The sequence below is a fragment of the Gorilla gorilla genome, chromosome 11 (assembly GCF_029281585.2).
Source record: "Gorilla gorilla gorilla isolate KB3781 chromosome 11, NHGRI_mGorGor1-v2.1_pri, whole genome shotgun sequence".
NCBI classification, from domain to species: Eukaryota; Metazoa; Chordata; class Mammalia; order Primates; family Hominidae; genus Gorilla; species Gorilla gorilla.
Window position 1 is genome coordinate 81,076,093 of NC_073235.2, and position 25,876 is coordinate 81,101,968.

The following is a 25,876-nucleotide window of genomic DNA, read 5'->3' on the forward strand; positions in this document are numbered from 1 at the left end:
CTTTTTTAAAATAAAAATATGTAGATGTATTGTACCTGATAGTGGATCTCAATTAAAAGAGTATCTGTGTATCAAACGCCATGTACTAAGGAGCCTTATGTGTGTGGGGCTAAACACTACAATAACAAAATAACAGCTTATTGTGTGTGGTTTTGAGTTTAATTATCAAATTCCAAGGTTATATTAAAATGGCATCAAACCAGAGTCATGTACTTTTAATGTGTATAAGAAAATATTCAGAAGAGTTTACCCCATATCTTTTCTCTACAGCAGTGTTGGTGACTTCCTCCCATTCTGCTTTCTTCCTACTTGCATCACGTTTGTCAATAACATAATGGGTGATTTCACTGCCACCATTATCAAGAGGGGCATCCCATGTCAAGTAGCAAGATTCAGCTTTGATGTCAGTAACAGCAAGATTTCTTGGTGGGGATGGGCGGTCTGGAAAGGAATCAACAGAGAATATTGAGAAGAATATTGAGAATATTGAGAAGGCAATTCTTAAACAGACACTGGATGCCTTTTTGATGTAAGAAAACAAGTCACTTACCATATACTTCAACGTGAACATTTCGGAACACTGAGCCAAGGCGATTGGAAGCAGTAACTGTGTAAGTGCCTTTGTCCTCCCGGACCACTTTGGGAATGCTAAGCTCAGTTTTTGCCTCACTTCGGGATACCTCTTCCTTGGTTATCTGAAGTGCATCAGTGGGTTTTTCAATTACAGTTTCATTTTTGGACCATTCAATCTTAGGCATTGGAAGGCCTGTCACATCTGCAGGGATGTGGACAGGCTCTCCTGCCTTAACTTTGATAGTGTCTCCTCGAACACTCAGACGCAACTTAATAGTTGGAGGCACTGCAAAGAGAAGAGAAAAAGAAAGTAACAGAGTCATAAGGATTTTTTTTCAACTTATGGGATAAAGGCACACTGTAAAATGCATTAAAATTATTATTATATTCAGATTCCGCACCTTCATCATCTTGTATGACTACATTAAGAGGTAGGGATGGTTCACTTTCACCAATTTCATTGACAGCTTTGACACGGAACTCATACATTTGGTGTTCATCAAGATTTTCAACCAGAAAAGATGTGGTTGGGCATAGTCGCTTGTTAACTCTTTCAAAGTCAGGTTTGTCATGACGCCGTTTTTCAATGATATATCCTTGGATGGGACTGCCACCATTACTGCGGGGCTCTTTCCAGTCAAGTGTGATAGTGGACTTTGTCCTTTCAGTGTATGTGAGCCTCTCTGGAGATGTTGGAGGACCTTTAGCCAGAGGCAAGTGAAAATGATTAGCATGAGATAAATATTCATGTAAGAAATAATATTTCACTTCAACTTAATTATGTAAAAAATAGCCTTCTGTTTGGCATAACCTTACATCCTTATTTAAAATCATTCCTAAAACTTGTCAGTTGCCAAAATTATAGACATTCATGTAGACAGAATTTTTCTTAGCAAACTTTTCATCAAGATTATCAGTGAAAAATAAATCAAGGACACGTATGCTTTTTTAATTTAACATTTTAGATTGTTTACCTTTGTAACTGGGGATGCTTCTAATTCTAATGAACTAGGAAAGTAAGTCTGTGAAGTTTTGCTTTGAATGACCAGCTGAGAGCAAAGTGTTTTTTCTTTTATTAACAGATAGTGGATATGTCTATGAACATACTTTGAGTCATGTTGCCTCACATGTGGGTTCAAAATATGGTGGAAAGAGGATGTATGTAATGCTGCTGAAGTTTTCTTTCCTGAAGGACCAAACTAAGAGTTAAGCTTTCAGTGGTAAAACTAGACCCAGTCCATACTTGTTGACTGTTATTGCAACCAGAAGGAGTGGAAGCTCAGCTCTGTTCTGGTGCCTCTGGCACAGCCTGTGGTATATTGGACGTTCATAGATGAGCTGCAGCAGTGGTATAGGATGTATTTTTTTTTTTCAGGGGATGATGGTGAAGGAATAAGTTCTTCTGTCTCTTGAGGAATGGGTCTTCCTCAAAGCCTTTGCTTTCTTAGATGGGATGTCAGTGTGCATTACTGTGTGTGCAATTTTAGTGTTTCGTATTGATTTCTGGGAGATTCCCTCTGGTTGGTTTTCTATTCTTTGGAGGCTGTTTCTGGTTTTGGGCCTCTCTATCCTTCCAGTATGGGGACTTTTTGAATATAGAGGAAGACTAAGGCATTTATTCTCAGGAATTGTCTAATCTTTTAGAAGAACATTGAATTCTCTTTAACTACTACGCTAGTAAGTTTTAAAAACCCGACTTCCAATGTGTTCTACTGGAGAGATATAATATGTCTAAACTACTTCTAGGTTATTATTAAGCCCCTGTAGATCCAAGTTTTTCAGTACAAGAAACCATGCATGATTAATATACTTACAGCCACAAATTACATTGAAATTATAGGAAATATGATATCTTTAATGTTGCTAATAGTTTTTTGATTTACTTTTCTTATTACTCTTTAGCTATAGATTTTGAGACTGTTGGGAGTTTGAAGCCATAAAGCTCAGTAAATAATATAACTAGAAGCAAAACATTACTCTATAAACACAATGAAACCTTCTCTTTTACCTAGTGGATCAACTGCAAGAATTGGTCCTATTTCAACAGGAGGGCCACAGCCAAACTTGTTCTTGGCAATAACACGGAACTTATATTCTTGTCCCTCAAGCAGACCTGTGATGTCACATTTAGATCTCTCAGTCTCTATTGGTTGTCTCCAAGTATGCATCTTGGCATCTTTTCTTTCAATGATAAAGCCTGTTATTTCACTTCCTCCATCATCTTCTGGATCAGACCAGTTAAGTAGACACATTTTTCTGTTTGTTACAACAGGTTTTAAGTCAAGAACTGGACCAGGGACATCTGAAAACAAAACAAAGCCAAAAATCAATGTAATAAGATAGTATCACTTGGGAAAATCCTGTGAAAATCAGTGCAACATTCCTTACCAAAAACTTCTACCCTGGCTGCTGCAAATTTGGAACCACAGCTATTTGTGGCTGTAATCATATATCTGCCATGGTCTTTTCGCAGTGCATCCTTGATAATTAGTTCAGATTTGGTTCCAACGTTGTCTATTACAACACGGTCTTTATCCAGCTCCCCTTCTTCTTTGGTCCATACTTTTGTAGGTACAGGGCGACCAGTCACCACAGCTGGAATTCTAAGAGTCTTCCCAGCCATTATTTGTATTCCACCCTTGACAGAAACATCCAGTTCCACAGTTGGAGGCTCTGTTGAAAGAGAACAGTCATACATTAGCCCATGAAAGATTAAAAAATAGTCCCATATAGAGAAAATATCCATAATTTTATTCCAATAACGTTAAGTACCTTGTGGTTCAGCCACAGTAACAGGTTGTGTTTCTCCAGGCGGTCCTTCCCCTGCGGCATTGACAGCACTCACCCGAAGTTTGTAATCAGCACCCTCTCGGATTTCTTTGACGGTGTACTGACGGACCTTGATCATCTTCTCTGTGCAGCGTGACCATTCATTTGTGCCAACCAACTGCTTATCAACAAAATAGCCAACAATTTCCCCACCACCATTGAAAGCTGGGGGTTCCCATTCTAGTTCAATAGTTGTAGAGCTTGTGTCAGTGACTCTTGGGATAGGTGGCCCAGGAGGAGCTAGAATGAATGAAGATAGACAAATCAAACTCCCTGATGGTTTTAAAACGTACAATAGCTTGTTCTACTCCACCTTCTTCTTAAGGAACTACTTACAGATTGGATCATGTGCTGTTTTGGGATCTGAAGGTGGACTGAACTTTCCAGGTCCAGCTGCATTTTCAGCACATACTCTGAAGACATAGGTGAGTCCTTCTAATAAGCCATCTACATTGGCTTTCAAGGCATTCAGAAGGCTTTTGTTGACACGAGACCAATGTGTACTGTTAACTTCACGTTTTTCAAGCCAGTAACCCAAAATGGGGCTTCCATTATCTTTTGGTTCATTCCATTTCACTAGCATACTGTTGCTGGTAACATCTTCCACAATGGGCTTATCTGGTGCATCAGGTGGTCCTGATAAAAAAATAACATTTGAAGTAAATTTCCCAATATGACATAAAAATGCAATTTTAAAAGCTGTAGTAATTATATACCAAAGTACATGGTAAAAAGGCAAACTTTAGATGCCAAAGGAAACTTACCAAATGGATCTTTAGCTACAAGTGGCTTTGAAACACATGGTGGACCTGGCCCAAATCTGTTTTCAGCTCTTACACGGAAGAGGTACTCTTTTCCTTCAATCAGTTTTGTTACTGAATATTTGCAATGTCTAAGTGTTGAAGTGACAACAATCCATTCTGAGTCGGGTTTTGTCTTGTCTTTCTTTTCCAAAGTGTAGTTTATGATTTCACTGCCACCATCATCAAGGGGTGGTTCCCATTTACAAAGGACTGAGGTCTTTCTGATATCTTCAAATACAAAGTTGATTGGTGGTCCCGGTGTATCTAATATTTCAGAAGAGAACAGTAATCAAAAATTTGTGTGGGAAGGGTTGCTATGGAAAATATAAATGTGAGCATGCTCCTCTGACATGATTTCTGGTTTTCCCACATCTATCTTTGTATTCCATTAGCTAATAAATAACAAGATCAGGTGATTTCTTTTACATGGCCAGCAGATAAAATATGATTGAGGATAACTTGCTGAAGCTATGTCCCATTTCTTTTAACTCTCTCCCAAACTTTTTATTTTTATGTTTTACTAAAACCTTTTTCCATTGGAAAGTGTAGTTTTAATGACTCACCTAACACACTGACAGTACAAGGAGCTTTTGCAATACCGTGGTCATTTTCAACTTTGATCATATACAGACCATGGTCAGGTCGGAGAGAATCTCGGACGCGTAGCTGAGATTCTCCCTTTTTGCTATTGTCAATACTCAAACGCTGTGTCAGAGGCAGGACAAATGGTTCTTCTTCTTGAACTTCACCCTTCCTTCTCCTAACCAAGGGTGCTGCACGCTTCTTAATTTCCTCTGGTACAATAACATTTTCATCCTTTATCCATGTAATAGTTGGGTAAGGTGATCCAGAAATACTTGCATCAAGTGCTATTTCATCACCTCGTTTCACTTCTAGGCTTGTTCTCAGAATGACTTTGGGGGCATCTATAATGATCATAACCAATAAATGTTTTCAATTCTGATGAAAGTAACTGACAAAACATTATTTTCATTTATTTCAAAATGGGAAAGTGGCAACTCCATGAAACAAAACTTACCAATGGGATCTACAGCTTTGGTTGGAGGAGTAGCCCGAGAAGGTTCACTAATACCCGCGGCGTTCTCTGCTCGCACACGGAATTGGTACTCTTTCCCCTCTTCAAGTCCTTTTGCTGTATAGGTCAGGATTGGTACCAGGTGTTCATTGCATCTCTTCCACCTTTCTTCACCCTTAGCAATCTTCTCTATGATGTAGCCCATTATCTTGCTCCCTCCATCATACAAAGGTGGCTTCCATGTAATAGTCATTGCCTCCGCTGTAGGATTATGAACCTCTACATCTACAGGTGGATCAGGGGGTTCTGAAGAACAAGAAAAAAAATGTTAGTATCAGGAAAACCACCTTCTTAAAACAAAACTATGGTTTATTAGTTCTTAGCCATAGTGCATCCATGTCCAAACTTACGCTTTGGATCTTGAGCAATGACTGGATTTTTCAGTTCAATATATTCTCCTCCACCAACCTTGTTGACTGCTTTAACACGGAAGAAGTATTCACCATTTGGTATGAGATCCTTCACAGTCCATGACAGTTTGTTCTCACCAGACATGACTGGTATATATGTTCTCCTCCCAGCTTCTCTGCGCTCCAGGACATAATGAAGAATTGGGGTTCCACCATCAAATTCTGGAGGTTCCCAAGTTAACTTACAAGAACTCTTGGTAATGTCACTTGCTTTAATATCTTTGCATGGTCCAGGTAGGCCTATTACAAAAATGGATAATTATTCTAGTAATCCTGAAAAATCAACATTTTAATAATGCACTTGTCTCTAAGTGGGGCTATCTGTATTTTGGGTAGGATAATCTTTGATGTGCTGGAGTGTCATTCACACTGCAGAGCATTTAGCATCCTTGGCTCCCGACTACTAAATGTCAGTGGTATCTACCTCAAGTCTGTGTGCCAAGCAAAAATGGCCCCACAAATTTCCAGACATTATTTGCAGGGCTGGGGGGAATGCAGAAAATGTTACTATCCCTGGTTAAGAACACTATGGGAAAATGTGAAGCTGTACAATTAAAAAATTGTGGTCATTTCAATATTCTTTGGGTATGCTAATATCTTTTATTTAAATTAGTATTTCACATGCAATTAACTAAAACTAGTATAAATTAGTCTAATAAGCGTTTAGCGATTTCATCTCTTTAGAATTGTTTTACTTCTCCTATGGAAAGACATAATCAGAAGTGACATTTAGTTTACAAGTGGCCAGTTCATGAAGCCAATTATATTATTAATAGCACTGCAAAGTTAACTAATTTCCTCTACATGTGAAGAATGTCTGGTTTTTCTTCAAAGAATGATTACCTATGACTTTGACATTGATTGAGGCTGTTGCTGAGCCAAGCTTATTCTCCAGTGTAATGGTATAAATTCCGGCATCTGCATGGACACTCTTGGGAACTTCAAGGTGTGCAGAGATGTGATCATTCTTCATTGTTAATCTATCACTTGCTTTAACTTCTTTGCCATCTTTATGCCAACTAACAGTTGGAACTGGGACAGCTCTGAAGGGAACAGGAATGCTTAACTTTTCACCTTCAATAACAATAATGTCATGAGTCTCCAGGTCAATTGTTGGCTTGCCTGTAAGATATCATTCAAAAGAGCAAAAAACAGAGTATGTCAAAATGCAATGCATGAATAAAGGGTATTTTATTAACTATAAAAGACCTTGTGCTCTTACAGTCTGGGTCTTTGGCAACCACATTTTCAGAGATTTCAGATGGCTCGCTGACACCAATAGCATTGACTGCTCTCACTCTCAGGACATATTCTTTGTCAGGAACAACACCTTCTTCAACCTTGAATTTCAAGTCCTTTATTGGGCGAGAATTAACTCTCATCCATTTCTCAGTGCCTACTGGACACATTTCAACATGGTATCCTATGATAGGACTTCCGCCATTTTTCTCTGGAGGCTTCCAAGCAATGGCAATGTGTTTTCTCCCAGCATCAGTCACATGTAGGTCAAGGGGTGGTGAGGGAGGACCTGAGAAAAGAGTGAAATATTCATATCCACAGTCTCATCAAGTTCTAGACAATATCTTGTGTATAATCAGCACTACTTACTTGTTGGATCTTCAATGGATAGGATTTCTGTGGGTTCACTTGGGTGGCCAACTCCAGCTTCATTTTCAGCCCGAACCTGAAACTGGACCTCTGTTCCTTCGATGACATCAGTTACTCTGAAGTTACAGTCAGGTCCTGCAGTCTTTCCAGCTTTCACCCAACGGGTACCTAACCTTTCTTTCTTCTCAATGACGTATCTATTGAAACAACAAAGCATTTCATTAGCATTAATGAAAAAACACAGTTAAGAATTTGCAGCCAAGTGTAAGTTATTCTTTATGAATTAATTCAAATTCTACCTCTGTATTGGTCTTCCACCATCATTTTTAGGTGGCTCCCACTTTAGGTCAACATGTCGTTTTGTCACATCAACCACTGCCAGGGCGTAGGGTGGTCCAGGAGTGGCTGAAAACAAAATAATCAATGATTAGGAAAACCAGAGGAAAGGTGATAATCTCCTGTCACAAAAATTAAGTGTGAGAGCACTTATTGTCACAAAGATTAAGTGCAAGAGCATACTAAAGGTGTCTTTGGCCAGCACAGAGTCCTCAATTTCGGTGTAGTCGCTTTGTCCTATAGCATTTTCTGCAGCAACTCGGAACACATATAAAGAGCCCTCAGTCAGCGGGGTGACTGTGCACTTGGTGTCCTTGACAGTGGTATCCACTGTTTGCCAGCCTTTTCGCCTGACGTCTCTCTTTTCCACAATGTAGTTGGTGATGGGGGACCCTCCATCTTTCTCAGGAACTGTCCATTTTAGGTCTGCTGTATTTTTTGTGATATTAATAACTTCAAGCCAGCGTGGTGGTGATGGAGGATCTGAAAAAGAAGGAAGGAAAACAAATTCTTTTTTTTTTTATTACCCAATAGTCAGTCTGAAAGTGCAGGCAGTCATTAAGAAGTAATGTAGCCAGGAGGAAATAATAGTAATGAATTTTTCATATTTTCTCATATCGTAGCTCACAGGCAGATGTTAGAAGAATTTATATATCCCAGACATCAAGAGTGACTTACACAGCTTCTCCCGGCAAAGCACAGGGTCACTGGGTTCACTGGGTTCACTTTCCCCAGCCTTATTCACAGCTCTAACTCGGAATGAGTATTCCTGTCCTTCCATGAGCCCTGGGAGCAAGTGCTGAGTGGTGGGAACCCCTTCCGCCACTCTGACCCACTCATCTGTTCCAGTCTTCAGCATTTCAATGACATAAGACTCAATCTTTGCACCTCCATCATGTTCTGGTTTTGTCCAATTCAACCTTACTGATGTTTTGCCTACATCTTTTACAGTTGGTTTTCCAGGGGGCCATGGAGGATCTGCAAGCCAATGAAATCATTGTTTAGGTTTGTCAAAAAGGAGTTCATATGAACTTCAAAATAACCACAAAAATTATATAAATAATACCTATGGGATCCTTTATTAAGATTGGTTCAGTTGATTTGCTTGGTTTTCCAGGTCCAGCAAGATTTTCAGCCAACACACGGAATCTGTATTTTTTCTTATTAGTGAGACCTTTCACTCTGAATTAGGAACAAAGTGCATGTGTATCATCATGGTAAGAAGCAGAAGAAGCCTATGTTTATTTTACACAGAAGAGACTAATTTATTTAAATTGTGAAAAGGTGATTTGGAAATTTAACTGAAAAGTACTTCAATATAAATTAAAAATTGCTTTTTAACTGCCACACACTTTAGACTTGGCCAAACATACCAATCTAATTATAATATCTATAACAGTGATCATTATCATAATATACTGGGGGATCAAACACTTTGAAACTTCCTGAAGGTTAATATTTTAGAGTAAACTAAGAAATGTGCCCTTGAATGGAATTTATATAATTTTTCAAATTATGAGGTAATAGAAAATATGAGTAAAAGTAGTTTAAAATTTTTTTTAGTAATATATAATCATCTGTAATCCCAAGGAATACTAAAGAGTAAACATTTGAATATACTGCTGTCTTAACATCTTGATGGGGATTCTGAGCATACCTGTATGTTGTGTCCTTTACTGGCATCTTATTGCATCTAACCCATTTATCTGTATCAGGATCCAGTCTTTCAACCCAGTATCCAGTGATTGGGCTGCCACCATCATCATCTGGCTCACACCATGTGAGAGTCACTGCGTCTTTAGTGATATCAGAAGGTTCTAGGCGAGTTGGAGGTCCAGGTGGATCTACAGACAGGATAACGGTGTAAAATGTTATATGTCCTGTATATAAATATGACACCAAAATGCAAGTTTGACATAAGCATCCTTTTTTTTTATCAGCTGATTGACAAACTTACCAAACTGATATTTGGCTGTTATTGGAGAGGCCTGAACTGGTTCACCAACACCATACATGTTTTCTGCAGCAACTCTGAAGATGTACTCTTTATTGGGGATTAATTTGGTGGCCTTGAAGTTTGTATCCTTGACGGTGGATGAGAGCTTGTGCCACACTTCACTATCAGTTGCTCGTCTCTCCACAACATAGTTTGTGATCTTAGATCCACCATCATCGCGTGGTGGGTTCCATGTTAGAAGACATGACTCATTGGTTACATCTGTGATGTCAAAGGCAGCTGGTGGTCCGGGTTTATCTGTGTATGGCATTACAGATGCAGAAAAAAAAAATTGTTCACCATTTTTTAAATTTTTTTCTTTCAAGAAAGTAACTGCAAAGAGTTTATCCCCTTTTAAAATGAGAACCTTCCTTACCTAAGACGTTCACTTCCACCACAGCAGTGGCCCGGCCACACACATTCACAGCCTCAATGATGTATGTGCCAGTGTCACTTCTCTTACTATCAACAATAGTCACTGTGGATTTCTTAGGGACATTTTCAATGGTAATTCTTTTGTCCTGCTTCAGAATCATATCAGCCTTTGTCCAAGTTATTTTAGGTTCAGGTTTTCCGGTTACAGTAGCAGGAAGTTCAATCTTGGTCCCAGCTTTTACAGTGAGACCAGAAAGGAGCTTCACATCGAGGAAGATTTCTGGGGCCTCTGAATTGGAAAAGATTATTTATGATGTTATCAAGTTCAAGCAGATTTAAGGTCAGAGGCCTATTTGATAAGACAAAAATCAAAAATAGATACCTTGTGTGTCCACAGCCTGGATTTCCTCTGTGGGTCTGCTTGGTTTGCTAGCACCCTGCCTGTTTAAGGCCTTCACGCGGTAGGCATACCATTTGCCTTCCTCAAGACCTGTCACTTCCATTCTGTCAGAAAACAGAATAGGATGTTTTACTGTGATGTCGATAATCGTTTCATTGTGTAGTACTCATAATCTTTCAAAAATTCAAACCCCTGGTATAATACTAGTCTTTAAATTAAACCTGGATTACTTCAACACTATAACTGAATACATTTTCATTTCAATACTGTCATGAAAACCCTGAGCAGGCAGTACATTCAGCAGCACCTTTAAAAATCAGACAGATACACCGGCAGCATAGGATCCTCAATGAAAAAAGACAAACATTTAAATTTTCCCCAACAAAGCCCATTTTAGTGACTAGGAGTACACATTTACTCTCATGCCAAATTAAAAACCTACTTTGTTTCTGCAACAGGTTCTCCACAGGCAACCCATTTATCAGAACCACGTGGACATCTTTCAACTATATATCCTTTGATGCGCGAACCACCATCATTTTTAGGTGGATCCCATGTTAAGAAGATGCTATTGGCTGTTCGATCTCTCCATTTAACATTCTCTGGTGGGTCAGGTACCGCTATAACATTTGGAAGAGAGAGTCAGTCTTACACAGGCCACCTATGCAGTTCTCTTCACATTGCCAACCCCTGCCTTGCCCCATAACTTCAACTCTAGGTCTAAAAGCAAAAACAGGCAACAAGATTAGGTAAGAAATCATCAAGAATGTACTCACTTGCAGGAGTTGACATATTTACAGGTTCATCAACATATGCAGGTTCTCCAGGGCCACATTTGTTACGAGCACAAACTTTAAATAAGTACTCTTTTCCTTGAACAAGATCAGGAACTGTGAATTCTAGATCAGTCACAAAGTCCATAACCTGGGACAAAGAAATACAGTTAATCAGTTATTTCCAAAAAACCCTTTTGCCAACTCAAAAGATTTTTACCATGACCAGGGATACAAACTGCAGTTGTTTTGAATGCTAGGGATTATTCTTACATTAATTTCATATTAGGGAAAATTGCAAAGTAGGATACATGACAATATTTGACTCAATATAAGAAAAACTGCTTCATAGTTTGTACACATGAAAAAAGATGGCAAATGAGGTGTTGATTCTACCAGTTTGCTTATCAGAAATATGATTTTAATTCAGGGTAAAGAATAGTAACTAATATAAACACAAGGAAATAATGGCTGATTAGGTCAACTAAGGTATTCTAGTGGAATAAGAAGTGTGACCACCAGGGAAATAAATATTTACTTTCCACTTCTAGCTTAATGGGTACATATTGGGTACTTAGCAGGTACCAAGTCAGTAGGGAATTTTTTTTTTTTTTTTTTTACAAATTTGGTAAGGCTCACAAGACAAGACAATTACAATTATACAATCCTTGGTTGAGCTACCTCAGGAAGCATTAGCACCGATGCATTCTTAAAAAGTTTTTGTACATTTTCAGTGAGGTAAAGGTAAGAAGTTGTAGCACATAAGACTTTTGTATGGCATCCCAACCTTCTGGGATTTCCCCTACTCTCATTTTTGGCGTTGATGCAGTGCTGCTCAAAACTCACTTTAGTCCATGTTTTCCGGCTGACTTCTCGTTTTTCAACAACGTATCCAGTTAACGGACTTCCTCCATCATCATCAGGTGGTTCCCAAGTCAAATGTACTGAGTCCTTGGTTATATCACCAAATTTCAATTCTTTGGGTGCACTTGGGCGAGCTGAAAAAAAATGCACTCACAAGTCACTGTTAATAGTCTGAACTAATATTTGTTAATACTGCCAAATCACCTTAGATGATAAACGTTTTGTTCCTTACCAATTACATTGACATCAATTTCCCCAGAAATTGTTTTCACACGGTTTTCTAATTTCAGTGTATAAATGCCCTTGTCTGAACGTTCACTTGGAGAAATGACAAGTTCGGCATAGGCAGACAAGGTCTTCATTTTCACACGGTCCCCTGTTTCTAGTACTTTATCTCCAAAACACCAGGTTGCAGTTGGCCTTGGATAGCCTGTACTTGGAACCAGGATTGTGATAGGATTTGGGACAATAACTTCCAGACCATCTTTAAATGCACTTAAATCCATTGTTGGTTCAACTACAAAGAAGAAAAGTTAATGAGTTTGCAGTGCCATATTTAAGTCCCTGTTGCCCCAAAGTAGCTATGTGCTATTCCCCGATCTAAAAATAAAATATCTATTTACCAAACGCATCGTCAGCAGTGAGAGGACCAAGAATTTCAGATGGATCTGAAACACCAGCTTTATTTTCTGCAGATACTCTATATAAATATTTATTTCCTTTTTCCAATCCAGTAACCTACGATTATGAATTAATATTTGTAAAAAACACATACAGTTATGTCCATGATCCACACTGAATATTCTTTTTTATATGCAAATGACCTACCTTATAAGTCAGTTCAGGGACAAGTTTCATATTGCAACGAATCCAATTATCTTTTCCTTCTTCGCATCGCTCAATTATATAGCCTAATATTGGGCTTCCTCCATCTTTCAGAGGAGATTCCCATTTGAGCTGAACTGATGACTGAGTCTGATCTGAGGAAGTTAGGTTTACAGGAGGACTTGGTCTCTCTGGAATAAAAGAAGGAGTTGGAGCATACCATTTACGTTAGTGACAATTTATGAAAACAGTGTTGTAATCAATTATATCATCCTCATTAAAATAACAGATTTATCAAATTCACTAAGTAAAGTAGGCACAGTCTGGGTTTCTAAAACTTTATCCAAATTTTTATGATATTCTACCTTTTTATTAACTTTCATTTAACTTGATTTATTTTAATTGATAGGCCTAATATCTGGATTTCATGCAGTAATTATTTCCCTTTTTTGATGGGCTTACCAATTGGATCAGCAACTTTGACGAAGGGTGTGGCTGCACTTGGTTTTCCAACTCCAATTCGATTTTGGGCTCTCACTCGGAAACTGTACTCCTGTCCTTCTACCACATCAGTAACAGTTGCAGACAGGTCTTCAGCTCTCACAGTCATGGCAGTATCCCACCTGATAGACGTCTTGTCTCTTAATTCAATGACGTAGTTTGTGATCTCAGCACCTCCATCATACTCTGGTGGTTCCCATGTCAGTGAGACACCAAATCGATTCACATCAGTGATGGTTACATTCAAAGGAGGGCCTGGAACATCTGGATTTCACCACAGAAGAAGAAAATATGAGTTTGGGGTAACGATGATGAAGGCAAAGACTGCAATTTACTTAAAAGCTAACTTGAATTTACTTAAAACTTCTTACCATATTTACTCCTTGCTTCTACAGGATTGTCAGTTTCTACTGGCTCACCAGTGCCAACTCTGTTTCTTGCACTCACACGGAATAGGTACTCAACTCCTCCTTTCTGTAGACCAGTGACAGTAAACTCACAACTCTCTGCACGGTCTGTGGCCAGAACCCAGGTCTTTCTCTTAATGTCACGTCTTTCAACAACGTAACCTATGATTTTGCTTCCACCATCAGTTAAAGGTTCTTCCCAAGCAAGGCTCACTTCACCATCAAATGTTTCTGTCACTTCTAAGTTACGTACTGGCCCAGGAACATCTGAAATTCACATATAAAGGAATTTTTTTTAGTGTGCTGTCTTGCTTTTAAATTGTGCTTTGCCAGTTAAGTCTGAGAGACCCAAGGGCTTACCAATAACTTTTAAATTGATGAATCCTTCTGCTTTTCCATGTTTGTTCTGAAGCACAATTTTATACCTCCCTTTGTCTCCTTTCTTGGCTTCTAAAATTCTGAAAGAAGTTTGTTCAGCCGTAGTATCAATGGTTTTTGTAGATAAAGGTTCATTTTCTTTAAACCATTCAGCTTCTGCTTTGGGGTAGGCATCATATGGCACCACCATTGTCAGAGGCTTGCCAACATCAACCACAAGGTCTTGGTCAGCTGTCTTGATTTTTGGTGCAGCTAGTGAGAAAGATAACATGTGAATGCTTTCGACTATTAAACGTAGCCAAGCTACATCATGTTATTATGCATTTATTAGAAAATATTGTTTACATAACCTTGGAAGTAAGCTACAGTAACTTTATAGCAGAGAAAACTAAGTGGCTTAGAGTTCTCATAGCTTTTTGTTGTTGTTGTTGTGTGTGCAAATTAGATTGGAGAGTAGAGGATTGAGAATGGCATAAAATCATAAGACATGCATTCCTTGCCAAAAATAGTAACATAGGACTCAGTGTAGTGCAAAACATGTTTTGTTTTGTTTTTTGATAGAGTAGGCACTGCATACTTAGTTCAATAAATCAGAGAAACTTTTTTCTTATGAATGAGAGGTACACTAATGGCTTTTTCATAAGGACAGTGTATAAGGATGTCCTGGGTCAGGATGAGAACATACCTAAAAGGCACACAGGGGTTTGTAAAGTAGGAGAGTATAAGACCGTCTTTAGATTTGCCAAGACTCTCAGGGTGATAGCTTAGTTGTAGCCTAAGTTCATAAATAGTCATCATGTACTAGCAACTGTCCAAGGCTCTGGCATGTAAAGATTATTGCTATTAATTTCCTCTTACTCAAGACACTTACTTTGTAGTGAGCAAAATTAGAGTTGTTAACATGTGGGTAGGGCTTGCTAGAAATGAAAGACCCTCACAAGGATTACCTCATTAAATAACTGTGAAATCTGAAATCTAAACTCTGTGATATTGGAAGGATATTTTAAAATAAAGGGACTGACCTGCCAGTTCAAGCTTAGCTCTGGCTTCTTTGTCTTTGGCAATAAATCTGTATTCACCCTGGTCACGGGGCTTAATATCACAAATCTGTAGTCGATGTATCTTTCCTTCACTCATCATCTGGTGTTTATCACCCTGGACAACAACCATGTTATTTCTTAGCCATTGGACTTCCACCTTATCTTTATTGAGTTCTGCTAAAAAGACAACATCAGCACCAGGGGCTTCAAGAATATCTTGTGGAGGCCTGATGATCTCAACAGGAATTTCTGGAAAGAAAATGTGAAATAAATACAAATATGTTTACATTTTGATTAACAATTTTAAAAAATTGGTAACATTAGAATTGCTTTTTCACTTAATATGTACCTTCCACAAAAAGTCTAGCACGAGACTTCCTGTCTTCTACCCCGCAAGCATATTCACACTCATCATCCAGCCTGCAATCTTTTATAATGAGTCTGTGTATACTTCCATCTTTTTCAAATTTGTATCTAAAGGAGACATTGGATTATCAGTTAGCTTGCATAATGGCCACTAAATTGTCAAAAGTGTATATATAGCTACAGAAATAGAGAATAAAAAGATCTTGCTTACTTTTTGCCTTCTTTGATTTCTCTCCCATTTCTGTACCATTTTACATTGGCTTTCTCTCTGGAGAGCTGGCAGGAGAAGACAGCGTCATCGAACTCAGTGACTGTCTGATCTTCCAAGTGTTCCACAAATTCTGTCGGGGCTTCTATGATGAGAAGCTCAGCAACAGATTTATCTTGTCCAGCAGTGACAATGTATTCACCTTCATCTGGGAAGCCACAGTCTTTAATGGTTAACATGTGCTTGTACTTATCAACTCTGTATGAGACACGGTTGTCTAAAGGCACTTCTTCACCATTTTTGGTCCACTTCAGTGTTACATTGAGACGATTCACCTTGCACCAGAATGTGACAGATTTCTTCTCCATTGTTTCAATATCTTTAAGAGGCTCAACAATCCTAAGGTCTTCCTCTGTTGTAAAGGAGAAAAATATGTTGATTTTAATTATTTTTATAATAGAAACTGATGAAAAACTCTCTAGTGGTATATAAATTACTTACCTTCTACTATTAGATTGGCTGCACTTTTAACATTTTCACCTCTGTGATTGGTCAAAGACACATTATAGTTGGCTTGGTCATCTAAGTGTGCATCTCTAATTCTGAGGGTGTAGACTAGGTCTTTTTGGAGAATGATGTATTTTGAACTATCAAATATGGCTTCTTCATTTCTGAACCATTTGGCTTTGGCACCTTCAGTATTGACTTCACAGTTGAAGACAACTTCTTGTTGTTCCTTCACCCGGGTGTCCTTAAGAGGAACTACGATCCTGAGTTTTTCTGAAAGCAACCGACAAGACTTTATAGTATGAATAATGATCAAAGTGGTAAATACAAATACAAAACAAACAAACAAAAAACCCTAAAAGCAAGAACAAACTTACCAATGACTGTCAAGTGAGCTGCTGCTCTGGCAGCCCCTACCATGACGACGTAAGTGCCCATATCTTGTAATGTGGCATCTTTCACAACTAGGACCCTCTTTTTACCATCAGCAATAACGTCATATTTATCTCCAGATTCAAGTGTCTTATCATCCCTCTTCCACTGGACTGGAAAGCTTTCTTTTGATATAGAGCAGACAAATTCAGCCTTTTCTCCTTCAAGTATTTCAAGGTTTTGAGGCTTTGAGATAAATTCAGCAGCCAGTTCTGGGAAGAAAAAGTTACAAGATATTAGAAACGTATGTCTTTGTACTTTAAATCTAGCAAGTGTGAATTGTTAGAAATAAAAGATTATTCACTGTAGTTTTCATACCATGTACTTTGACTTTGCCATCGGTTCGAGAGCTTGGGAGTCGACAGTTGTAGTTGCCGGCATCCTCAAGGTGAGCGTTCTGAATGACCAGGATTCTCTTCCGTCCTTCAGTCAGTATTTCATATCTTCCTGTTTCAATGATCTCCTCATCCCCTTTATACCAAATCACTTCTGCGCCAGGTTTGGAGACTTCACAAACCAGTTTTATAGTGTCTGTTTCACTAACTTCAATGTTGGCAAGATTTTTGGTAAAGACAGCTTCTTCTTCTGCAAGCATTGAAAAAACAAAAACCACATTGAGTTAAGTTGGAAATTATTATTTTTTCCCAACACATATACTTCACAAAGAATGACTTTTACTCTTACCCAGAACTGTCAGCATGCCAGAAGTTCTTGCTGTCCTTACTTCACAGGAATATTCAGCTTCATCATCCAGTAGACATTTGTTGATGACAAGAATGCGCACTGCTCCCTTGGATATGATGTCATATTTTTTGCCCTTTTTAATTTCAGCACCATCTTTAAACCACTTAACCTATATTTAAGATAAATAGATTATCAGTTTTCTTGTTGTTCCTTCACACAGGTGTCCTTAAGAAAAACTATGATCCTGAGTTTTTCTGAAAGCAACCAACAAGACTTCATAGTGTGAAGAAGAACCAAGGTGGCAGACACAAATATAAACAAACCCCAAAAGCAAGAACAATCTTACCAATTACTGTTAAGTTAGCTGCTGTGATACTATTATCAGTTATTAAAAACAATGGGATCATATAAGTTTAGAGCTATAGTGAGCCTTAGACATTATGCAGACTAACTTCTTTGATGTGTAAACTAAGGCTCAGACTTGAAGAAACTTGCCAATGGTAGTTAATAGCAACAGGAGGTACTTAGTTGAAAGAAATATAATTGCTGATATTTGACTTTTTCTGATCTAAGAAAACAGCACTTTCATATGGTTCAAACTAATATCTAAATCTCCTGATTGTGAGTCCAGTGTTTTTCAAGTAATAGTAAATTAATAATACTAAAAAGAGAAAAATTAAAGTCAAGAATACATTTTATACTATAATTATCTTTAAAGTGGTGACCAGAGAAGTTGTGACTAACTTTTTTTTTCCATTTTGGCTAGACCAAAAGTAAATATAAAGTTATTTGACAGTACAAGATGACAGGTATACAATCACAGACCTTAGCATTTTCTCGGGAAAGTTCACACTCAAATCGAGCCATTTCTTTTTCTCTAACTTGAAGGTCTGTGAGTGGTCTTAAGAATTCCACATGAGGAGCTGTAAGAGAATGTCATCAGAATTCAAAATGAGGTTTCTGGAAATTTACTCTGACATTACCATAGTATACATTAAGAAAAAGTGACTCTTTTGTAGGGCTTTTCCATCTTAATAGACTACAACTGACTTTGAAATCACTTGAAGCTGCCCATCAGGTATGATGCTTTGCTTTTTAGATATCTCTTTAGTTTACATAAAATTATGTGGCATTCTATATGTTCAACTAGTGTGCATGTGTGTGTGTACAGTATATATACTAGGAAGCCATCTCAGTTCTTTTGAATAATAGCTGGAGGAAAAATCTTCATTTGCACCGCACCAGACTTGAAAGATAATGTCAAAGGAAACTTCAGACACCAGTGGCAAAGAAACATTGTCTTATTTAAGGCACTTAGCACAATCTTTGAGAAATGAGCAGAATTCAAAGATAGAACACGTGAAGCACTATGGCCAGCCTTGTGTATGGCTAAGAGGCATGAGGCTGTAATTGAAACATATATTCAGCTTTTTAAAAAAATCAGCTTTGAAGACGTCACATATAAGTGAGGCATAACATCTATTAGTGCAATAAAGCAATGTGTTTTGTATGGGAGGATGATTAGGATTTTACATCTGTTATTTCATTCATCTGTAGAATTAATTCAGCTGGTGTATAGGATTAGGGAGCTGCCCCCTTGCCCTTCCTTCTTTCAGAGCTCCTTGTGAGTCCTTCCCAAGATGACCATTCTTGAGCAATAAGATTCTGAGACAAATGCTGTCTAATAGGTTTGAAAATATGCTCCTTGCAGCTGAGCCTTCTTGGAGTGAAGGTAGATGTCAAGGTGAAGAAGGAGACCCAAGAAGCTACTTTGACATAAGCTTGAGCAGAGCAACCACAAAGTGGTAAGAAAAACATGGTACAAGATGCATGAAGCACAAAGTCACTAGGTTGTAGCTGTTGACAGATGGGAAGCAACCAAACCAAACAAACAAATATTGCACAAAAATATGCAGAAAAATGTCATCACTGGACAAAGGAATGAATGAAACAAATAAGCTAGTATGTGGCATTTTGAAAAAAGACATTACATTTTTCACCAGAGGAAGAAGTAATGTTAAAAACCATTAGAGTTCTCTTCATTCAAAGAGTCCAGGACTCAAAAGATCCAGGGCCTCACTCCATCTTCTTATCCATTCTTATTCTCAGAGATTGAATCATGTGAATGTGCTTTGTCATATTACAGCAGATCTCTAGTATGCTCCTATTCAGACTGAAATTTCATGCTCATTTTCTAGTTGTTCCCCACACCTGAAAATTCATTTTCCTTCCACATGGAAATCACTTTTACTTTGTTTTTAAAATTAGGACTCCCTACTTATCTTTAAAATTCAGTTTCTCCTCATCCATATCAGGATATCCATACAGTAGGCTGACCCCATGTAGACAAAGAGCACATCTACTCACTACTCAGTGAGAGAAAAGAAGCATAGGGAAAAGTGATTGCTCCATCATTAATCAGACCAGACATAGAATAAGACTTTTCTTTTTTTCTTTAAACACATAAAGGATCAGGTTAGGTCAGTGTCAATACTAGAAGTTGCCAAGAAATGCAGTTAGGCCAAGAAGGGCATGCAAAAAGTGTTGTGTTGTTTTGTTGTTGTTGTTATTAAGTTGTTGTTGTTATTAAAGAATTGCAAATGAAAAGTCCTTTGTAAGAAGAATACTTACGCACGACATTCAGGTTACAGGAAGTCTTAAAATCCTTAGCATCACAAGTGTATGTTTTAATATCCTCTGGGGTACAGTCATGTATAATAAGTTTTCTGACCCTGCCATCAGCAACAATTTCATACTTCTTGCTTTTGAGGATTTCTGTCCCATTTTTGAACCATTTCACCTTAGCATTTTCTCTGGAGACTTCACACTCCAGCACTGCAGTGGCTCCCTCTTCGACCGTCTGGTCCTCAAGAGGCTTAGTGAATTCAACTGGGGGTTCTGAAAGAATCATACTCATTAGCCAAGGTACTCCTTTCCTTCTTCAAGAGTTTTGGTACCTTCTCAACTTTCCCCTGCCATCTCCAGGGCTTTGTTCTGTCCTAAGTTTTATTTTCAAGTTTTGATTACACTCAGACATTTTCCTCTAATAATGATATTTTATCATTATTTGTACAGACAAGAGGAAAATCATTTTTAAAAACTAGGAAACATTAAGGAAATAACAGCCAACTCTTGGTTAATAAAGTGATGGATACCTAGCTTGATAATAATTCTTCCTCCAGCTGGCTTTTGAAAATCTAGGATGTGCAATAAAAACAATAGAGATGGAAGGAGGAAGTAAAACCTATGCTAGTCAATTTTGGCTCTTTAAAAAGATAGTCTGTGAATTATTTTGTTATGCTAAAAAGTAAAATTAGACTTTTCATTATTTGGTTGATTTTAAACATCTATAGTACTCATCATATAAAGATAATTGAGAGTTGGTGTTGTTTATGAGCCTCTGCCTTATACATGTTTTTAAAATAAGCCTTGTAATTACCTTTCACAAAGAGGTTGGCGTGAGTTTTGAAATCTTTTGCTGTTAGTTGGACTTCCCCAGCATCTTCTAACTTTACATCTCTCAGAGTAAGTGTATGAACTTTTCCTTCTGAACGTGGGACAACCTAGTTGTTTTTTAAAAAAGAATATATGAAACAGCAATCTAGTATATGGGTGCATTTAATTCATTTAGATAAAAATAAATGGAAATAGAGCTTTCCAAGTTGTTTTATAATCATCTATTTAGCACGTATGCATTCAAAAATCATTTCAACCAATAGTTTGGGATTTTTTTTTTAATTTATTTATTATTATTATACTTTAAGTTTTAGGGTACATGTGCACAATGTGCAGGTTAGTTACATATGTATACATGTGCCATGCTGGTGCGCCGCACCCACTAACTCATCATCTAGCATTGGGTATAAGGACTATAAATCATGCTGCTATAAAGACACATGCACACGTATGTTTATTGTGGCATTATTCACAATAGCAAAGACTTGGAACCAACCCAAATGTCCAACAATGATAGACTGGATTAAGAAAATGTGGCACATACACACCATGGAATACTATGCAGTTTGGGATCTTTCAAGAAAATTTTAGGGTTTCGTAGTTACCTTTATATAATTACTAGGTGGCCTTTCACATTGAAATTGCCTAGGCCAGTTTCTGTTTACATTTGTGGTCTTTTTTGCATATGCGTAGATATATAGCACATATAGTATATACGTATATGTGTATATATATGTGTGCCCCCATTCTGCCCCTGGGCTTATATATATATAAAGGAAGAACTTAGAAAAGCGAAATCATGAAAGGATGAAAGAAAATATCAGCTATGGCAAGCTAAAAGTAAACCTTATGTTCTGTATGTAAGGTGTTTGCCATGCAACAACAAGCTATAACTCTTCTTCCCATTTATTTTAGCAATTAAACTTATTTTGCAAACCAATTAAACCTGTGATTAAATAATTTGTACAACCTATTAATTTTGTTCAAAACTGCAAATGAAGGTTGGACTCTTCTTCCTTTTTCATGTGTCTAAGCATCAGGAATGGGAAAATCAGATGTCAATGGTGCGACAGATAGGGTCATTCTGACAGCAAAGATAAGAGACTTGGGGGTTCTTCCAGTTCTATGATATAAAATTCCTAAGAAGCTGTGCCCTGTCATCCAGACTGATTTTGCACTGCTTAAGAGTTTACTTAGGCTGGGCGCGGTGGCTCACGCCTGTAATCCCAGCACTTTGGGAGGCCGAGGCGGGTGGATCATGGGGTCAGGAGATCGAGACCATCCTGGCTAACACGGTGAAACCCCGTCTCTACTAAAAATACAAAAAAAAAAAAATTAGCCGGGCGTGGTAGTGGGCGCCTGTAGTTCCAGCTACTCGGGAGGCTGAGGCAGGAGAATGGCGTGAACCCGGGAGGTGGAACTTGCAGTGAGCCGAGATCGCGCCACTGCACTCCAGCCTGGGCGACAAAGCAAGACTCCGTCTCAAAAAAAAAAAAAAAAAAGAGTTTACTTAGAGTTAAAAATAATGTAAAGGTTTTCACCAGTGGAACTATTTATTATGCTAGTGTAAAGAAAAGAATCAGAAATAAGGTTTCATCTAAAAGTGTTTTCTTTAATTAAAAACTGGGCATGGTTAGTCACATAATTATCTTAATAATTGAGAGTGGCCAAAAAACATAATAAGGAAAAATAACAGCTAGGAAGGGGTAGTTAAATATGCCCTTGGAACAGAGCTACTTATCCAAGGGCATGGTGCTGAAATGGGGAAAATTTGTTTTTTAATAACATTTCAATATAAATTTTGGCGTGCAACTTTTGGCTATTTGAAAAGGTGTCTCAGTTTCTAACCCACCCACAGATATATTTTATCTATTAATATTATGTTGCTTTATCATCTGAGTTCCTCTGTAGCTACTCTAGGACACTGCTCAGAATGCAGTATGTCTCAATAAACAGCTTGTATACAATCTACCTCCACTATGTTAAAAGAAAAAAAAGGAAAACTGGTAGGTACCTTATAAAAATAAACCAATGAAATGAATGTTGAAGATTTTGCAGTAGATTGTAAGAATAATGTTAGAGATTTAAAAAAAATTTATTTATAGTGGAAGCATATTAATATAATACGGTAGGCTTATGACCATGACAAAACTATTAAAGTTTTGTATTTAAACTTTAATTTTATCAAATTTAAAATTTAACTTTAAAATTATCAAATGCCATTTGGAACTTGGCAGTCCTTTCTTAAACTGACAGCCAAAAACAACTACAACAACAAAGAAAAAATGCAAACAACTCATGTCTACAAGTTTCTCTTCATATTTCCTATTCCTATAGCTTGTTTTTGCTTGTTTGGTTATTGTAGTTTTGAAGGCGAAAATTTTTACAAAAAACGAGTATTAAAGTTCGGAATTACATTGACAAGAGCAAGTTTGTTCTGACAGACTTAATTGAAACAAAATCTGCCACATGTAATAAAATGATTTTGTTACTTCAAAGTTTATATTTAAGTTCTTTTTGAAAAGAGACATTTAAGTAATGCAAGAGCAAGTTCACAAAAGGCTAAGGTATTTCGGGTGCCTAGAGTAAAGGATTAAAATTCCTATGCCAAAAGAGATGTAAAGGGGCCCTATAGAATTATAGTAAACTGATCCTTTCTAACCCTAGAAAAAATTTTAGTTACAATGAGAATTTTTTTAAAATAAAATGTGAATAAGATTTTTAGGAGTCTACATTTGAATTAAAATAGTGCAGTTTTTGTATTAGAACAGAGACTGATCTTTTAATAAGAAGCTCTTACTATGACAAAAAGATATTTGGTAATGAAAAAATAATATCACTTGTCTTTAAGCGGTGTTCCTATATATAAATCATGAATTTGCAGATCTAGAAAGAATCTCGAAAAAGCAACCAATTCTCTGCCTTTAGACATGAAGTTAATTAAATCATGCATGATAGGAAAAATATATTTTTTCAAACAATAAGCTTGAAGGTAGAGGTGCCTCCCTTAGTTCGATATTTAGAAGACCTCATTGTAAGGAAGGTTTTGTGATATGTAACTTAATTCTCATGCTACAAATGGAATGTACTGCTGCTTTTTCTGGTCACTGGAAAAGGAGACCAAGAAGATCTTATTATCTGTATAACAGGCAGGTGTTACCTATCAGATGACTGCTGGTGAATTACCCTGTAATCACTTTAGTGGAATACTAGTTTGTTGTTGTTGTTGTTTGTTTGTTTGTTTCAAAGCAGTTACTTGAAGGCACTGCTTTCAAATACTTCAGTCAATGTTGTGGCTTTTTGTTAAACTGAATCACTTTTTAATTATATTCCTTTAAGTCTTCAAAGTTTGATTTTTGTTGAGATCTTTATAGCACATTTAATAGTATTTCTGAAATATTGGGGGAATATGTCACAGAACAATGTACTGTCCTGTGCTTTATTTCCAACCCAGGCTGGACATATTCCATATATTTTATTTTAAGAATTCAAAATTAATGATGGATTGTCAAGATAATTTAAAGACATATGTTGTTTCTGGGGACAAAACATATAGATCAATTTAGGCAAATTGTATTGTGGGCCTATCTGAATAATCCCTTAGTTTTTACTTATGGGTAAAATCTTGGGCATAAAGAATGTTAGTAAAAGCTAACAGCAGGAGCTAGTTATTTACCAAAGCTTAAAAAAAAATTTCATCCACATATGTGGATAACCACAGAGCCCTTCTTTCTTGTCAGTACCATCAGTTGCACTTTAAATAGTCCACTTGCATTCCAGATATCGCACAGCCCAGAGCACTTGAAGGTTAAAAATAGCTTTGGAGAAATGCTTGAAGAGCAAATCTGCCCAGAAGTTATCTCAACTACTTGATCAACTGCCCGAAATGGAATTTCAGTCTTCTCCTCTTAATCCCCTTATATGCAGAACACTAAATAGGATGGAGAGCGTTAGTCTTAAAACTTAATGTGCACCATGGTTGCAGAGCATGCAATCAGAAAGCCTTTTTGATCCTTCCTGTCTTCTGGTTCATCAAACTATCATTGATAGTCAATGAGTCTTGCCTTTTCTTCAAAAAACTAAAACATGATCATACTTTAAATTTATTTCGATTTCAATAAAAAAATCATCAGGTTAAACCTAAGAAAAAATGCAAAAAATTGGCTTTACAGTTTCAGCAGAAATCAGGCTAAAGGTGGAAAGAGAAAGGCAAAGACAGAGGAAGAGACATTAGAAAGAGCAAAGAATAAGGAACATACAAGTGAAGGTGGAAGAACTCCAGAAAAAGAACGGGAAAGACAAGGCATGCCTGCTTTTTACCTTTTCGCTGGGCTCTAGTTTCTTCCCTTTGAGATACCATTCCACTGGGATATCTTCGTAGGAGAGCTCGCAGTCGAAGGTGGCTGTTTCCCCTGCAGTCACGGTGACATCCTTTAAAGGCCTCAGAAGACCAATTACTCGTGCTTTTCGAGAGGGAAGAAACAGCTTTGCGTTACTCATTTTGTAATCCCAAAAGAATAAATAGAGACTTAGATATGAATCTTCATGGTTGCTTTCTTCAAGAAGCCACAGGACTGGCCACTATTTTAACTCCCATGTGAACATGGCCCCACAGCACTGAGAAGGGGAGAGCTGGTAGCCGGAGAGCAAGTATATGTAGGGGCCCTTTCGTTCTGATGTACAAGGTCAGAGAGAAATCTGTGCTGCATCTGTCTCTCTGCCAGGCGTCAAGTTCTTCTTGCTACATAAGGTATGTGACTTCCAAAATAACCAAGACTCTGATTGGGAGAGGACAAGGGGCCCTCAATCAGAGGCTGTCCCTATCCATCAAACACTTTGCACCTTCCAGAAACGTTAGCCTAATGCTCCCCACCTTCTTTCTTGAATCTAAAATGCCCACACAGCAAAGCTTGTCTTTCTGGTGCTCTAGTTGCACAGACACTTGAGGGAAGTGGTCTTTAAGGGTTCTGAGTTAGATTCTCATTGTATGTGTATCTACTTTCAATGAG

At 37.6% G+C, this 25,876-nt stretch overlaps 1 protein-coding gene across 1 annotated transcript in view; it reads right to left on the bottom strand.

Annotated features, from left to right (window-relative positions):
* TTN (titin) overlaps positions 1 to 25,876 on the bottom strand; it is a 281,502-nt gene that overhangs the window by 78,432 nt on the left and 177,194 nt on the right. The window contains exons 219-260 of the mRNA XM_063695029.1: positions 25,188 to 25,330; positions 20,851 to 20,974; positions 20,043 to 20,309; positions 18,237 to 18,334; positions 17,412 to 17,580; positions 17,046 to 17,312; positions 16,673 to 16,939; positions 16,290 to 16,568; positions 15,792 to 16,200; positions 15,564 to 15,688; positions 15,197 to 15,463; positions 14,157 to 14,426; positions 13,761 to 14,063; positions 13,351 to 13,653; positions 12,892 to 13,079; positions 12,687 to 12,801; positions 12,296 to 12,580; positions 12,046 to 12,197; positions 11,203 to 11,350; positions 10,869 to 11,046; positions 10,409 to 10,530; positions 10,028 to 10,315; positions 9,613 to 9,909; positions 9,313 to 9,499; positions 8,722 to 8,837; positions 8,334 to 8,633; positions 7,839 to 8,138; positions 7,619 to 7,724; positions 7,320 to 7,516; positions 6,934 to 7,239; positions 6,555 to 6,833; positions 5,652 to 5,951; positions 5,245 to 5,547; positions 4,769 to 5,131; positions 4,167 to 4,469; positions 3,739 to 4,038; positions 3,346 to 3,642; positions 2,962 to 3,246; positions 2,582 to 2,875; positions 975 to 1,274; positions 551 to 859; positions 251 to 441 (exon numbers count right to left, since the gene is read on the bottom strand). Coding sequence (XP_063551099.1) covers positions 251 to 441; positions 551 to 859; positions 975 to 1,274; positions 2,582 to 2,875; positions 2,962 to 3,246; positions 3,346 to 3,642; positions 3,739 to 4,038; positions 4,167 to 4,469; positions 4,769 to 5,131; positions 5,245 to 5,547; positions 5,652 to 5,951; positions 6,555 to 6,833; positions 6,934 to 7,239; positions 7,320 to 7,516; positions 7,619 to 7,724; positions 7,839 to 8,138; positions 8,334 to 8,633; positions 8,722 to 8,837; positions 9,313 to 9,499; positions 9,613 to 9,909; positions 10,028 to 10,315; positions 10,409 to 10,530; positions 10,869 to 11,046; positions 11,203 to 11,350; positions 12,046 to 12,197; positions 12,296 to 12,580; positions 12,687 to 12,801; positions 12,892 to 13,079; positions 13,351 to 13,653; positions 13,761 to 14,063; positions 14,157 to 14,426; positions 15,197 to 15,463; positions 15,564 to 15,688; positions 15,792 to 16,200; positions 16,290 to 16,568; positions 16,673 to 16,939; positions 17,046 to 17,312; positions 17,412 to 17,580; positions 18,237 to 18,334; positions 20,043 to 20,309; positions 20,851 to 20,974; positions 25,188 to 25,330 — 10,100 coding nt within the window. The remainder of the gene's footprint in view (positions 1 to 250; positions 442 to 550; positions 860 to 974; positions 1,275 to 2,581; positions 2,876 to 2,961; positions 3,247 to 3,345; positions 3,643 to 3,738; positions 4,039 to 4,166; positions 4,470 to 4,768; positions 5,132 to 5,244; positions 5,548 to 5,651; positions 5,952 to 6,554; positions 6,834 to 6,933; positions 7,240 to 7,319; positions 7,517 to 7,618; positions 7,725 to 7,838; positions 8,139 to 8,333; positions 8,634 to 8,721; positions 8,838 to 9,312; positions 9,500 to 9,612; positions 9,910 to 10,027; positions 10,316 to 10,408; positions 10,531 to 10,868; positions 11,047 to 11,202; positions 11,351 to 12,045; positions 12,198 to 12,295; positions 12,581 to 12,686; positions 12,802 to 12,891; positions 13,080 to 13,350; positions 13,654 to 13,760; positions 14,064 to 14,156; positions 14,427 to 15,196; positions 15,464 to 15,563; positions 15,689 to 15,791; positions 16,201 to 16,289; positions 16,569 to 16,672; positions 16,940 to 17,045; positions 17,313 to 17,411; positions 17,581 to 18,236; positions 18,335 to 20,042; positions 20,310 to 20,850; positions 20,975 to 25,187; positions 25,331 to 25,876) is intronic.